The sequence below is a fragment of the Capricornis sumatraensis genome, chromosome 1 (genome assembly GCF_032405125.1).
Source record: "Capricornis sumatraensis isolate serow.1 chromosome 1, serow.2, whole genome shotgun sequence".
NCBI lineage: Eukaryota > Metazoa > Chordata > Mammalia > Artiodactyla > Bovidae > Capricornis > Capricornis sumatraensis.
Window position 1 is genome coordinate 25,628,225 of NC_091069.1, and position 16,666 is coordinate 25,644,890.

The following is a 16,666-nucleotide window of genomic DNA, read 5'->3' on the forward strand; positions in this document are numbered from 1 at the left end:
ATTTTCACCTGGGGACCAGTCACAGGTAAAATTGCTTGATGGGAATTTGTCTCTCTGTCCCTTGTGCTCCCTGGCTTTCAGCTGTGACCATTCATCTCACCAAGCCCCACATTCCAAGAGATGTCTATTTCATCCAGTTCTGAGCCCTTCAGGGCTGGAACCATGTCATCTTTTTTACATTCCACTGTGCTCAGTACAGGGCCTTTTTCACAGATGATGCCCATAATGTCCACTGAACTGAGTTGCCCAGAGAGTTTCTATCTGCCTCAGTTAACCAGGCCATTAGTCATTACTGGTGCAAATCCATGCCTTTAGGGACAAGGAGGAGAGAATTTGTAGAGACGTGCCACAGAGAAGACAGCATGGAAACAGCCTTGCAGAAGGAGCAAGATTTGGGCAGGTGGTAAGAACAAGAAAGGGGAATCCAGGCAGAAGTTTAAGCGTGAGCAAAGCCAGGCTTCTCCAATTATTTCCATGTTCAGGTAAGGATCCCATGGCCCAGAAAGAAAGCCGGATGTAACCTTTGGAGGCAAGCCAATTAGAAGTCTTTAACTTGTGTTTTCGTACTTGCCACACTTTGGTTGCAAATCAGGGATCGGTGGGGTCGAAAGGATCTTAAAGATTATCTTGTGCAACTCATTCACTTTTCACTCATTCAGATCTGGCCCAGGTAACCTGGCACTAGAACCACCGTAACTCCATTCAAGACTCCTTCCATACCAGGCACTGTTGTATGTTCCTTAGGCCTCCCACCTGTGCCCCTAAAGATCTTTCGTCCTCCAATCTGAACTCTATTTCCAGGACTATTTCCCTATCAATGGTGCTCATCCGGCTGTCCACCTGCATGTGAGGTGGCACCATCCCCATCGCAGCTCCCTAGTCTTTACATGAGCCTCACCAAGACTCAGCCAGGCTGATGGCCAGGTTCCTGGGAAAAGCCAGGCGTGCTATTCTGAGTGTCTCAATGCACACAGCCAGCCTTGGTGTGACCTGAGAAGCTGGGCTTAGATGTCAGAGTAGGCAGGGGACAGATTCAGGGCAATACACACACACACCATACAAAAATATATTTAATTTGAATCCTCTGCAAGACCGAAAGGGTCCGTGGAGGAAAGATGGTCGTGGGAGATTCTCAGGCCTTCTAGGGGGTCTCTTCCCCCTTCTAAGAAGTTTCCTAGTTCTCTCCTTAGAGCATTCTTACATGTGTCGCCTCTTCTGTGCTAGAAACCTGTTATCCAGACAGGGCAGGAAATGGATGGGAAGTGGCCAAACACAAGACAGGAAGACCAATAAAGAGGTGATTGCAGTATCCAGGTAAGAGATGACAGTCTGGAAATCAGTGGGGTTTGAGACAACCCATTTACTCTGTACTTGTGGCTCAGCTGGTAAAGAATCTACCTGCAATGCGGGACACCTGGGTTTGATCCCTGGGTTGGGAATATCTCCTGGAGAAGGGAAAGGCAGTGTTCTGGCCTGGAGAATTCCATGGACTATATAGTCCATGGGGTCGCGAAGAGTCAGACAGGATGGAGCGACTTTCACTTTTCAAGCTTTCTACTAGCTGTGGAGCTAAGGTAAATTACTTCATCTTTCTGAGGAGCTTCAAACTCCCCACTAATAAAAGGGATGATAATTATCTCTTCCTAACAGAATTGTTGGAGAAGGCAATGGCAACCCACTCCAGTACTCTTGCCTGGAAAATCCCATGGATGGAGAAGCCTGGTAGGCTGCAGTCCATGGGGTCGCTAGGAGTCAGACACAACTGAGCGACTTCACTTTCACTTTTCACTTTCCTGCATTGGAGAAGGAAATGGCAACCCACTCCAGTGTTCTTGCCTGGAGAATCCTAGGGACGGGAAGCCTGGTGGGCTGCCGTCTCTGGGGTTGCACAGAGTCGGACACGACTGAAGCGAGTTCAGTTCAGTTCAATCGCTCAGTCGTGTCCGACTCTTTGTGACCCCATGAATCGCAGCACGCCAGGCCTCCCTGTCCATCACCAACTCCCGGAGTTTACTCAGACTCGCGTTCATCGAGTCCATGATGCCATCCAGCCATCTCATCCTCTGTCGTCCCCTTCTCCTCCTGCCCCCAAATCCTTCCCAGCATCAGAGTCTTTTCCAATGAGTCAACTCTTCGCATGAGGTGGCCAACAGAATTGTTATATGGGTAAATATTGTTACACAAAAGCCTTTTGCAAGCTGTAGTGTATAAAAATGTGGTCTTTTCTGATTATCATTTGCACTTTGGTGCCTCGCCCACAGGTCTGTTCCTGGTGGTCTCCTCTTGCCCATCAGAACCCTTCCACCAGTCCCATTTTGTGCCTAGTGCCAAAACTCTCTCTATGATAACTCAAACCATGAGGAGTGATTTGATTTGGCCCTGGGCTGCCCTTTATCTTATAGCCTGGAGCCCTAGCCTAAAAATAATACACTCCTGTTTCTGTTCCCTCTCTTCTTAAGTAACAGACTCTCAAATACCAACTGCCTTTCAGGGAAAGAATCCACAGAGCCAACATGCCCTGACTCCTTAGAGACAAGCCACATGGAAGTCTGTGACTCGTTTTTTCGTACTTCAAAAACTTATGTTGCAATCAGTGAATGGTGGGGTTAAAAGGACCTTTAAGATTATCTTGTCCAACTCACTCATTTTTCAGTTGGAGAACTGAGCAACAGAGGAGGAAAGGATCTTGCCCAAGATCACAGATTTAACTAGAAACAGAGCGAGGATAAATAGCTCCCCACTATGTCATGGAAGCTTTAGGGAACATGTTAAGCTTTACTGTCATTTTTACCCTTCCTTTCATCCCAGTCTCATAATGAAGACTACTTGGCCCACATCATTGCAACTCCAGTATGGTGGTTGTTGTTCAGTGGCTAAGTCATGTCCAACTCTTTCAGACCCCATGAACTACAACTCACCATGCTTCCCTGTCCTCGCTATCTCCTGGAGTTTGCTCAGACTAATGCCCATTGAGTTGGTGATGCTGTCTAACTATCTCATCCTCTGCCACCCCGTTCTCCTTTTGCCTTCAATCTTTCCCAGCGTCAGGGTCTTTTCCAATAAGTCAGCTCTTTGTATCATGTGGACAAAGTATCAGAGCTTCAGCTTCAGCATCAGTCCTTCCAATGAATATTCAGGATTGATTTCCTCTAGTATTGACTAGTTGGATCTCCTTGCAGTCCAAAGGACTCTTAAGATTCTTCTCCAGGACCACAATTCGAAAGCATCAATTCTTTGATGCTCAGCCTTGTTTATGGTCCAACTCTCACATCCAAACATGACTACTGGGAAAACCATATAACTAAGCACCACCTTTGTACCTAATACTGAGGATGATAAGACAAAGGCACAGGCCCTGACTTCAAGCTATGTAGAATGTAATGATGAAGACAGGCAAGGAAACAATCTCTTAGAAGAGCAGGCTGTTTTCTATACAGTTAAATGAAATATTCCTCCCATCGGCCATCTGCACCCTATGTTTATACTTATGGTTGCACTAACTTTCCTCATGTATAATTATTATGAGGCTGATTTTCCCAGAAAGAAACATACCAAATCCCATAACTTAATGAAGACCAGTGACCAGCTCCTTTATAGTGGCTCATGTATCCTTCATTCATTCCCTCAAAAAATATTTGTTGAGCATCTAGTATGAGGTACCAGGCTGCAAAGATTAAAAATAAATAAATAAATAAATAAAGCAGTCCTCTCAAGCAACTAACAATCCAGTAGAGAAATAATGATCATGGAAGATTTTATAAGGGAAGGGAGATGCCTAGGACAAAAGAAAATCCTTTGGAAAGCCTTGGAAAGTCCACAAAGATTTCACAGATGAGGAGGTATGTGAAACTGAGACTACTCAAAGAAGTATGCTGAGCAAACAAAGGAGGATGATATCCCAGGAAAAGGAAGAGCCCATGGCAAGCATGAATGTGTGGAAGCATGCAAGTCCTGGGACCTGTAACAGTTGATTATTGCTGGCGTGTGAAATGAAAAGACAGGTTGGCAGAAAATGAGTTTATGAATAGGCAGGACTGTGCCGTGCCAGCAAACCGGGGCTACATCCTGTAGGCAGTGGAGAGCTGCTGAGGGTTTTAGGGAGAAGATCAGATGTTGAGGTTTGCATTTCAGAAATGCTGTCAAGCAGCCATGCAGAAGCCAGGTTACAGTTAGAGAACCCAGTGAGGATTACTAATCCAGGCAAAACCTAAGAAGGGCAGTGGCAGGCTGCGCAGATCCAGGCCAGAACTTGATTTTCTGTATGATTCACTCATTTCCTGGCTCACCTGAGTGATGATACTGACCATGACCCATAACCAAGTTGCATGAGATTATACGTTTGAGTCTCCAAAACTGTGATTCATGGTGCTAATGGTGTTCCTCTTATGTGTAAGAGGCCATTCTCTCCTGGGTCAACTGAACAGTTTAAGGCATCACAGTGATCCTTGGAGAATCCAAGTTTCCCTGCTCAAGAGAGAAGCTGACACACTGTTGACCTTCTAATGGCCCTTGGGAGGGGAGGTTTTTAATAACGCTTAATCCATTTTCCCATCATTCACATAAACTCACTTCTGAAATTGTGGTTTTGGCAAATCTAACAGGCTTTTCCAAACAAGAGCCTGGCAAAGTGATTCCTCTCTCATCCCTTCTTTCAGCGCCAAAGGACACTGATTCAGTGTCTCAAACCTTCCTGCTTCTGCTCCTGTTCCTTCTCCAGAAATATCTTCCAACCACCTATCTCTTGGTAGTTGTGCACTGATATCTTCCTTACAGTTCCAGGTTCAAACTCTAGCTCTGGTTGTATGACTTATAGAAGAAAGCCACTCTAATCACTTGTTCAGTTGTCATGGGGCTAGAGGTCAAGTTTATGAAGTGTTCAACATACTGTCTACCCCCAGCCACTGTCAGGGTTCAGTAGCTATTATTAGGTGAGATTCTAATTCAAAAATGACAGTTTGTACTTCTCTACTGAAAAGAGCAAAGAGAAGTACTGAAAAGTTGGGTAACATATCTTTTGATTATCAAGAAAACCATGAATTACAGTTTTCTTACCCAGATTAATTAAATCTGACACCTGAGTACCCACTTGATTTCCATATCCAGCTGTGGAATCCCACAGAAACTTATAATTAAGAGACAGTTGCTAATAAGAGACTTGGAACTTGAAATTAACAGCAAAAAGAAGTAGAGAAACTCCGGAGGTCATTGTTGCTGATCCTCAGGTCCTTTTCTCAAACAGAAGCATTTGAAAGCAAAAGGCCATCTTAACGGCATTTTTTTTACCGTGTTGTATTCTTCCCAAGAGGAAATCTTCTCCTGAAAGCAGCAAGAGTGGTTTGGTTTCATTACAATGAAAGAATTGTGCAGTGTTAGGGCAGGTGACTGACAATAGGTGTGGAATCTGTTTTAGAAGAAGGTAAAAAAACTAACAAGGTATGTGGTAAGATTACCCCTCTTGGGCTTTTGCAAGTGTAGGCCTGCTGAAGGCCTGGTAGAGAATTTGTATCCAGCACGTCAAAGGGCTAGATCTGCTTAGGTAAATTCTTCTAAACCTTTTATCTCCTCTAACAGGACTTTAAAGATCTTGTGATACCTTTCTTGTTCTGGTGACCCCTCGTATTTTCAAGTCTAACTTGATTTTTAAATCACCCTGTGGTTAATTTGTTTTGTTTTCATTCTTTTTTGTTACAAAACAACATTATTAAAGGGGAAAAATTTAAATCATCTTTAATTTCCCTTCACTAATTTTGGAATAATTTTTGGTCTTTGTTTACCTACTTATTTCTTAATTAGCCATCACAGTAAATCTGATAGAGTTTTTTGTGTTTTGTTTTTTTTTAATGTGTGCTTTTTGGGGAAGGAAATTGAAGACAAAGCAGATAATTAATATTTCTCTAAGGAGGAGCCTGGTAGGCTGCAATCCATGGGGTCGCTAAGAGTCAGACACAACTGAGCGACTTCGCTTTCACTTTTCACTTTGATGCATTGGAGAAGGAAATGGCAACCCACTCCAGTGTTCTTGCCTGGAGAATCCCAGGGATGGGGGAGCTTGGTGGGCTGCCGTCTATGGGATCGCACAGAGTCAGACACGACTGAAGTGACTTAGCAGCAGCAGCAAGCAGCACACAAGATAAATGGCCAAATCAGGGATAACTCTAAACCTATGCTCTGCCCACCTACACTTGAGAGTGATGTTGGTCACACAACCTGGCACATGATTGATATATTTTATATTTTATTTTATGCACTATTAATTTTACTTACTAGCAGTAATAATGGCACCCCACTCCAGTACTCTTGCCTGGAAAATCCCATGGACGGAGGAGCCTGGTAGGCTGCAGTCCATGGGGTCGCTAAGAGTTGGACATGACTGAGCGACTTCACTTTCACTCTTCACTTTCATGCATTGGAGAAGGAAATGGCAACCCACTCCAGTGTTCTTGCCTGGAGAATCCCAGGGATGGGGGAGCTTGGTGGGCTGCTGTCTATGGGGTCGCACAGATTTGGACACGACTGAAGTGACTTAGCAGCAGCAGCAGCAGCAGTAATAATAAAAGAATGAAATTATACCAACTGAAATTCACTAACCAATCTTTAAAAAAAAAAAGAAAGCCACCCAGAGGTTGTCAACACTGAAGGCAATGTTGTAGAAGTCTCTGAAAATGAGAAGAGAAATAGAGAGCTAATGTGACCAGTAAAAATGAGCTGTTTCCATTTGAAAAAGAAAAAACAGCAGAAACTTTAGAATTAGAATACCCACCATTGCTGATCATGTTTTCAAAGCCAATTTTTTGATGATTTGCCTATAAAGCCTTCTTATTGTTCTTGTCAGTAGCCCCACTTAGTAACCCTGCAAACTAAATGCAGAATTAGGTCTCTAGGCAGTAAGTGCTAAGAAATCATAATTCATAAAATGAGATTATAAACAGTTTCCATATACTTTACCTGAATAGCATAAAAGGAGATGATTGGCTTTCCTTGTGGGAGTCAATGTGTGTAAAAGATGACACGTGATCAAGGAAGATGAAGTCAATAGCCTTTTGAGAAAAATTTTTTCATGCGTCTCTTTTCTAGAATATCAAATAGAAGGAAACAGACTTGGGGAAACTGATCAGACACACTGGAGGGACTGCCAACCAAGGGACTGCTCAGAACTCTAGCTTGGCTCCTAATCAAGCTTGAAATGATCACAGCCACAGCACTAATTGCATTAATTTGCTTTTCTTCAGGCAGAATGGGGAAACAGAATAGCAAACTGGCCCCTGAAGTGATGGAGGACCTGGTGAAGAGCACAGAGTTTAATGAGCATGAACTCAAGCAGTGGTACAAAGGATTTCTCAAGGACTGTCCAAGCGGGAGACTGAATCTTGAGGAATTTCAGCAACTCTATGTGAAGGTAAGATATTTTTCAACCTTTAAAAAATTTTTTCAGGCCAGAAAACCTTGTCTTTATCAACTATAGCTTCACATGGAATTATAACTCCAAGTAGCCAGTTTGGTTCAACTCCGGTGGTTTTCTACCCCAAAAGAAAAATGGTCATTTTTTTAAAAATGTGAAGGAATGTGTTTTGTTCCAGAGATAAGTCAAGCAATTTCTGAACAAGAAGAGTAATTGTTCAATCAAAACACCGAACAGAGTTCAGACTTTGATAGTATCTGGTAAAGAAGAGTAAAAATCCCAGATAATAGTGTTTCTTGATGATTATGGACAAGCATTGTTTTGTATCGTTTGGCTTGTTAAAGGTATCTATACGTTTCTCCGGCTTCCCTGGTAGCTTAGCTGGTAAAGAATCCGCTTTCAATGCAGGAGACCCCGGTTTGATTTCTGGGTTCAGAAGATCCCCTGGAGGAGGGCATGGCAACCCACTCCAGTATTCTTGCCTGGGGGATCCCCATGGACAGAGGAGCCTGGCGGGCTGCAGTCCATGGGGTCGCAAAAAGTCGGACATGACTAAGTGACTAACCCCAGCACAGCACACCTCAGTTAAAGAGGAAGTGCATGGGAGGGCTTTTGCAACAAAGGTTCCTTTATTTGCAGATAAGAAAAATATATAGATCTCCAAAGCTTTGAATTTAAAAGGAAGTAGGGAGTTCTGATGTATATTAAGGTCAGCATGGATGGTATTCTATCATTGTATCAAGTTCTAAAATATGAATTCTCCCCAGCATTTTCTACTGTTTAGAAGTTGAAATTCCCCCATTGTTGTTTAGTGACTAAATCGAGTCCAGCTCTTTTGCAACCCCATGGACTGTTGCCTGCTAGGCTCCTCTGTCCTTGGGATTTCCCAGGCAAGAATACTGGAGAGGGTTGCCATTTCCTTCTCTAGGGGATCTTCCCAACCCAGGGATCCAACTTGTGTCTCCCGCATTGGCAGGCAGAGTCTTTACCACTGAGCCACCAGAGAAGCCATGGGCATTAGATAAAACCGTTTCATGAAAGGATTTGTTCTGCAGTGATGTTGTTTCAGTTTTTCTGAGTTTATCAGTTGTATTGGTTCTAGATTTGGCATGATCTGAGACATTCCTTTTTCTTTATACTTGGATAATTTGAGGCTTTGGAAGAACTGCATTTTTTTTGTTTTTCTTTTAGTTTTTTCTGACTAAAATACCAAATATATAATAGTACTGTTATCATTTAAATGCAGTGAATACCAATTTGAGCAATATAAACCATCCACATGCATGTATGTGTGTTGGGATGATCATATAAAATATTAAACATTGTCATTCTCTCCTGAAGTTGAACATCTCACATAGCCTTTGCTCCAGCAATACCTTCCTGTGCGTATAAAAAAGATATGCTGTACCATTCACAATAGCAAAACTGGGAAACAACCCAAATGCCCATCACAACGAGAGTGGAAAATAAACTGTGGTATACTCACACAGTCATCCAAACAGTTGAACTTCAGCAACACTGAAACATTAAGTGCTAAAAGTCAGTCTCAAAATACCTTAAATTAAACACAGATAAGATAAAAATATATTTTATAGAACTACAAATAAAAGCAATAAAATCACACAAAAAAGAAAGAAAAGAGTGATGAAGACAGGATTGAAATTGATGGTTGCCTCCCATGCATAAGAGGCAAAGGGTGAGACAGAAGTTTAGCCACATGGTTAGATACAGATTGTGTCAAAGTCTTAGCCACAGCTTTGGGGGCTGGGTTTGCAGGTACTTATAAAATTATTAATTTTGTTAATGCAATAAGTGTGGGATACTAGTGAATGTCAAGAATCCATGATTATCATGAATCCAGAGCTGACCCCCTGAGAGCTCGAGGTATCTATAAAATTCTCTCTTTGCGTGTGTGTAGAAAGGACAAAAAGTGGCAGGTGTGCATGTTATAAGATCACTGTGACATTTCTAAGATGATCTGAGCCACTGGTTTTAGTGTGTAGAGATCTTCTATATGGAAGCACTGAGAAATGCATTTATCATTGACATAAATAGACATAAATTCCTTTTGCACAGAAGTGGGATGGTCATTTTCCTAAATTTTTATACCACTCTCCATAGCTTTCAAAGTCACATCTTCTATCGTTTTATTACCCAGGACTGAGCCTGTGCCTCCTCATTGTCTTCCCTCAGCCCCAAGGCAAGTACAAATAAATGAGATTTGTCAAAGCCACTTTCCTATCAGGAAAGGTCATGCAGGCTATCACTCTGTGTTTAAGAGAGCTGTGTGTTTCTCACTATTTGTTTACAGTGAGAGCAATTTTGCCTTTGAGGAAATAGTTCAAATGCAGGAAATGAAGTATTTTATTTACACGCTGGAGGGACTCCACAATGAAAATAAAATCCACCTCAAGACAAGGGAGGAGTGTGTATAAACATTAAATATCCCTCAGTGTTTTATGGTACAATTGATGTATATGGACCAACATCAGCCCCAGTTTCTACCTTCCCCAGTCCACCTCAGAGCAGACTCTTTTCCAAGAAGGTGAGGTTTTATCCTGGTAGATGAAGTTTAGATTCTTGGCAAGCTCTTAACAACCGTTATTTAAACTCAGCCGCTGCTCTGGTTATCAAGTAGTCAGAAAGTAGGCAAAGTCTTCCTCTCCTTTGAGAGTTGTCCAAGGACAAAATACAAAAAAGAATCACAGAGGAAATATGCCACTTCCTTCCACAGGGGAAAAGAATAAAAGAAAGAAAGACAGGTCTGATAGGTTAGGAGGGAGAGTAACAGAGAAAGATGTGGTTTATGTAATGAAGGCCCAGGAGAAGGGCTGGGAAGAAAATGCTTCCTTTCAGTCAGTTCAGTCGCTCAGTTGTGTCCAACTCTGCGACCCCATGAATCGCAGCACACCAGGCCTCCCTGTCCATCACCAGCTCCCGGAGTTCACTCAGACTCACATCCATCGAGTCGGTGACGCCATCCAGCCATCTCATCCTCTGTCATCCCCTTCTCCTCCTGCCCCCAATCCCTCCCAGTATCAGAGTCTTTTCCAATGAGACAACTCTTCTCATAAGGTGACCAGAGTACTGGAGTTTCAGCTTTAGCATCACTCCTTCCAAAGAACACCCAGGGCTGATCTCCTTTAGAATGGACTGGTTGGATCTCCTTGCAGTCCAAGGGACCCTCAAGAGTCTTCTCCAACACCACAGTTCAAAAGCATCAACTCTTCGGCTGTCAGCTTTCTTCACAGTCCAACTCTCACATCCATATATGACCACAGGAAAAACCATAGCCTTGACTAGATGGACATTTGTTGGCAAAGTAATGTCTCTGCTTTTGAATATGCTATCTAGGTTGGTCATAACTTTTCTTCCAAGGAGTAAGTGTCTTTTAATTTCATGGCTGCAATCACCATCTGCAGTGATTTTGGAGCCCCAAAAAATAAAGTCTGACACTGTTTCCCCTGTTTCCCCATCTATTTCCCATGAAGTGATGGGACCAGATGCCATGATCTTCATTTTCTGAATGTTGAGCTTTAAGCCAACTTTTTCACTCTTCTCTTTCACTTTCATCAAGAGGCTTTTTAGTTCCTCTTCACTTTCTCCATAAGGGCGGTGTCATCTGCATATCTGAGGTTATTGATATTTCTCCTGGCAATCTTGATTCCAGCTTGTGCTTCTTCCAGCCCAGCGTTTCTCATGATGTACTCTGCATAGAAGTTAAATAAGCAAGGTGACAATATATAGCCTTGACGTACTCCTTTTCCTATTTGGAACCAGGCTGTTTTTTCATGTCCAGTTCTAACTATTGCTTCCTGGCCTACATACAGGTTTCTCAGGAGGCAGGTCAGGTGGTCTGGTATTCCCATCTCTTTCAGAATTTTCCACAGTTTATTGTGATCCACACAGTCAAAGGCTTTGGCATAGCCAATAAAGCAGAAATAGATGTTTTTCTGGAACTCTCTTGCTTTTTCCATGATCCAGCAGATGTTGGCAATTTGATCTCTGTTTCCTCTGTCTTTTCTAAAACCAGCTTGAACATTTGGAAGTTCACTGTTCACGTATTACTAAAGCCTGGGTTGGAGAATTTTGAGCATGACTTTACTAGCGTGTGAGATGAGTGCAATTGTGCAGTAGTTTGAGCATTCTTTGGCATTGCCTTTCTTTGTGATTGGAATGAAAACTGACCTTTTCCAGTCCTGTGGCCACTGCTGAGTTTTCCAAATTTGCTGGCATAATGAGTGCAGCACTTTTACAGCATCATCTTTCAGGATTTGAAATAGCTCAACCCATCACCTCCACTAGCTTTGTTTGTAGTGATGCTTTCTAAGGCCCACTTGACTTCCCATTCCAGGATGTCTGGCTCTAGGTGAGTGATCACACCATCATGATTATTTTGGTCGTGAAGATCTTTTTTGTACAGTTCTTCTGTGTATTCTTGCCACCTCTTTTTAATCTCTTCTGCTTCTGTTAGGTCCATACCATTTCTGTTCTTTATCGAGCCCATCTTTGCATGAAACGTTCCCTTGGTATCTCTAATTTTCTTGAAGAGCTCTCTAGTCTTTTCCATTCTGTTGTTTTCCTCTGTTTCTGTGCATTGACCGGTAAGGAAGGCTTTCTTATCTCTCCTTGCTATTCTTTGGAACTCTGCATTCAGATGCTTATATCTTTCCTTTTCTCCTTTGCTTTTCACTTCCTTTAATGCTGCTTAAAAGTACAAACATTCACCGAGGCACAGTCCTTATCTTGGTGAATAGGCATTTTTTCAGTAGTTCCTTCTGTCTCAGGCTGAACAGTAAGACATCCTGGAATCCAGCTGAGTGAGCAAAGCTGCCGGTGGCCTCTGCCCTCTATCTGTGAGGTCAGCCTGGCACCTTTACTGTTGCTGACCTGACCCCTTTTAGGCTTCAGGAGAGTCACCTCACTGCTGTAGAGTCAGCTGTGATGAGAGTGTGGGGTGGAGCAGGGTAACCAGAGAGGCCTCCCCACCTGCCCCCTGCAAGGCCAGAAACCACAAACCCTCAACTTCAAAAGACTTTGTATGCAAAATATAAAGAAATTCCATCCAGTCTCTCTTTGGAACTGTTCAAAACTGAAATTCAGAAAACGTAGATAATTTTCCCAATGTCACAAGAAAAGTGGCGATCAGGATGGACATTAAAGATGGGGTCCCTGACTCGCCCAGCAGCACATGGCCCTGCCTGTCCCCTGGATTCTCTTGGCAGCCTCTCATCACCCTCCCTCCAAGCCCATCCACTGTACAAGCTGCTGGAGTGTGATTTGAAAAACACGGGGCTGGGCATGGTCCTTCCTGGTTTGCGGCTGGTGTTAACCGAACCAGGCTCATTTGCCTGATGCACGGCAAGCCAAATGCTGAGATGCTGAGGTTTGTGGCAGGGAAAGAGCTGACTCAAGACAGCCAACCAAGGAGCTGATTGACAAAACAGCCAAGCTGATTGACAAAACATGCAGGAGAAGGAGTCTCAGATCCACTGCCTTGAAAGCAAAGGGCGTGAGATATTTATATATAAAGAAGCGAGATTGTCTGAGGCCTGGGGCAAGGTGATGGGAGGTAGAGAAAAGGTGAGTTATCAGCATTCTGTGCAGGTGTGTCCCGGTTACATGCTTTTTCATGGGATGCATGTTCAGGAATGGAGGTGCTTTAGCAAGATCTGAGGATAGGTGTTTTGGCCCTCTGACATCAAAAAGTCACTCATCAGACAACTGTGCAGGCCCAGTTTTAGCGTCAGTGGTCCCTACCTGCTTTAGTCAGCCTGAATAGACAGGAGTTGACACCAGGTTTCTGGAAAACAGCTTAAGTGCCCGTTGATCCTATAGTGATTCTAGTCAGAGGAGTTATCTATAAGAGTGGTTAAGAAGTGTTGTGATATTATTACCTCGCTATGTGAAACTTGGAGGGAATGCAATTAAAGAAGAAAAAAAAAAACACTAAAGCAAGCTTAATCAGTAAAGGCAGGTTACAAGCAGGGTGGTTTTTTTTGTTGTTGTTTTTGTTTTTTTAACAATCTGTTCCCTTATCTGCTGTTCTGCAGAAGTCAAGGATTTCTGTTAACCCTATGGGGCACAGTTTTGCAGGTTTCATTCATCAGTCCTGTAGAGCAGGAGTCCCTAGTCTCTAGGATTTAATGCCTAATGATCTGCGATGGAGCTGCTGTAATAACAACAAGAAGTATTAACAACAGAAATAAAGTGCACAATAAATGTAATGCACTTAAATCATCCTGAAATAATCCCACCCCACCCCCACCCCCAGTCCATGGAAATATTGTCTTCCACAAAAACTGTCACTGGTGCCAAAAAAGTTGGGGACCACTGTTATAGAGGACATTCAGCTCACTTCCATTAACATAAAACCTGGTGGCTAGCACAGGGCCTGCCACAGAGCAAGCATCAGTGTTTGGTGAGTGACCTATAAATAATAAACGCTGGCTGTGTATCTCCTTTTCGAGAAGCCTTGTGGTGGAGGCATAGAGAAGCGGCTAAAGGATAGTCCTGCCTGCTCTTCAGGAACTCAGAAGCTAATTGTAGAGACACAGTTAACCACAAGCCAAGGCAGAATGACACTGATGCATGTCGTTGGGGCACAAGCGGAAGGTAGATGTAATTTCATGATGGCAAATTAAAGTAAGAAGTTAATTAATGCAATGCAAATAGCTTTATCTGTACCATTTTTCTAGATTCCACTTGTTCAGTCACTAAGTCATCTCTTTGTGACCCCATGACTATATAGCATGCCAGGCTCCTCTATCCTCCAATATCTCCCAGAGTTTGCTCAAAATTCATGTCCGTTGCATTGGTGATGCTATCTAACCATCTCGTCCTCTGTCGTCCCCTTCTCCTCCTGCCCTCAGTCTTTCCCAGCATCAGGGTCTTTTCCAATAAGTCAGCTCTTCCTGTCAGTGGCCCAAGTATTGAAGCTTCAGCTTCAGCATCAGTCATATCAGCAATGAATATTCATGGTTGATTTCCTTTAGGATTGACTGGTTTGATCTCCCTGCAGTTCAGGGGACTCTCAAGAGTCTTCTCCAGCTCCACAATTCACGTGCATTAATACACAGTATTTGACATATGCGCACTGCCACGTGTAAAACAGATAGTGGAAACCTGCTATATAGCGCAAGGAGCTCAGCTCAGTGCTCTGTGATGACGTAGATGGATGGGATAGGGCAGGGGCTGAGAGGGAGGTCCAAGAGGGAAGAGATATATGCATACACATAAGTGATGCATTTCATTATACAGCAGAAACTAACACAACATTATAAAGCAACTATACTCCAACTTTTTTTAAAAAAAAGAGAGTAAGTTTAAAAAAATCATGGGATTTAGAATCTGGCAGACCTGAGATTCAATCCTAGCTGTGCTACATTTTCCAGAACTCTGCCTCTCTGAATCTGTTTTCCTTATCTACCTGATGGAAATAATAAGCTTCGGCCTGTCACCTCAGCGGTGGAGTCCCAAAGGAAAGAAAGGAAGTGAAAATGACTTGCAACCTACAACAAGATGTTTTTGCCATCATGACAGGTGATCCGCTCATTTACTCTCAGAGAACCAAGGTGGAAAATAGGTTTTATTTCTTGTGCCAAAGGCAGTGGCAGCATAGACCGGTCTATAGAGGGGGAAGTGAGGTTCTGCGGAGGTTCAATAGGAAAATGAGCCTGAATCAAATAGTGTTGTCTACCATGTTTCCAGGGTAGCAGGATCCACCGCGAGGCTACATCCCCAGCCCTGAGATTCTTAGCCACTGAGTTCTGTGTTTTCTCCAGCACAGTGGCCTCTGCCAGCTCCCTGCTACCAGGCAGAATAAGGTGTGGTGTTCCAGACCTTCTGTATTCAGTCCCACCAACCACTTGGTGTCCTGTCCCCAACACCCCTCTACCTGCTCCTACCTGCTCAGTCTCTCCTGCATATCATTTTGCAGATGAAGAAAGAGATAATTTCTCAGAGGTTAACTAAATAGCCAAGGATTGTTCTTCTGGTTCTGTTCTGTGCTCAGTCGCTCAGTCGTGTCCAACTCTTTGTGATCTCATGGACTGTAGCCGGCCTGGCTCCTCTGTTCATGGAATTTTCTAGGCAAGAATACTGGAATGAAGTGCTATTCCTTCCCCAGTTGGTCTTCCTGATCCAGGGATTGAACCTGCATCTCTTGCATGTCCTGCATCAGCCCGCGAATTCTTCACCATTAGTGCCACCTGAGGTCACCGAGCCACTGTTTTTCCACCAAGCAAAAACAATTGCACCAAATTTTCTCCTCAAGAGTGTTAAGCGTTAGGCAACCGAGGCAGGTGGGAGGGCCCGAGAGTGCCTTTGAATCATCTCTAATCCAACAGTTTGAATATAACAGAAGAGTTCTTGCCTAGTGACTCCATGTGTCCATCCAAGCAGTCGTTTCCTGAAGAGCTCCTGTAATTTGGTTATTAGAAAATACTCTTGCAGCTTATCCTTCAAAGACTGGGTTTATCCATTCATTTAGTCATTCAAGGCCCATTTCCTTTATGCTTTCTGTAACATGTTCTCTGTCTTAGGACTTGCCCTTGGTAATCTCAGAACCTGGTAGAGCTGGAATATCTTTTTTTTTTTTTTTTTTTTTTTGTATAATGCTTTTCACTTCACAAAACTATGTTTATTTTGCAATAAAATATAATTGGAATTCCATTCAATGAGCAATTGTCGGGGCCTAAAACTTAAGAAATACAAATCTCGACCCCCCAAATTCTGATGATATAACTACCCAGAGACAAGGATTAAAACAAAATTTTTTAAAAAATGCTATCATAGAATCAGGAGCATCTAAACATTTGATGATGAAGACATTTTAATAGAACAAGAGAGATTTCCCAGATAATAACGCTAATTCGCTGAAGGGCTCCCTGGGTAGCTCAAATGGTAAAGAATCTGCCTGCAATGTGGGAGACCTGGACTTGATCACTGGGTTGGGAAGATCTCCTGGAGAAGGGCATGGCAACCCACTCCAGTACTCTTGCCTGGAGAATTCCGTGGACAGAGGAGCCTGGCAGGCCAGTCTAAGGAGTCACAAAGTCTGACACTACTGATCGACTAACATGACACACATTACGCCTAACTCGCTTTATGGCTTTAGCAGTTTACTCTGAAATTGTGCTCTTATGTTTAAAAATCTACTATTAGAAGGAAATATGACCTCAAAGATAGTCCTAACAGAGAAAACCCATGAATGATATTTTGAGAGACACTGGCCTGTAATGTAAAATTTTGTATCTACCCTCTTGG

At 43.1% G+C, this 16,666-nt stretch overlaps 1 protein-coding gene across 2 annotated transcripts in view; it reads left to right on the forward strand.

Annotated features, from left to right (window-relative positions):
• The window catches only part of VSNL1 (visinin like 1), a 125,783-nt gene that overhangs the window by 46,521 nt on the left and 62,596 nt on the right, over positions 1-16,666 (forward strand). For both annotated transcript variants that reach the window (XM_068974325.1, XM_068974315.1), the window contains exon 2: positions 7,230-7,396. In XM_068974325.1, coding sequence (XP_068830426.1) covers positions 7,235-7,396 — 162 coding nt within the window. In that variant the 5' untranslated portion in view covers positions 7,230-7,234. The remainder of the gene's footprint in view (positions 1-7,229; positions 7,397-16,666) is intronic.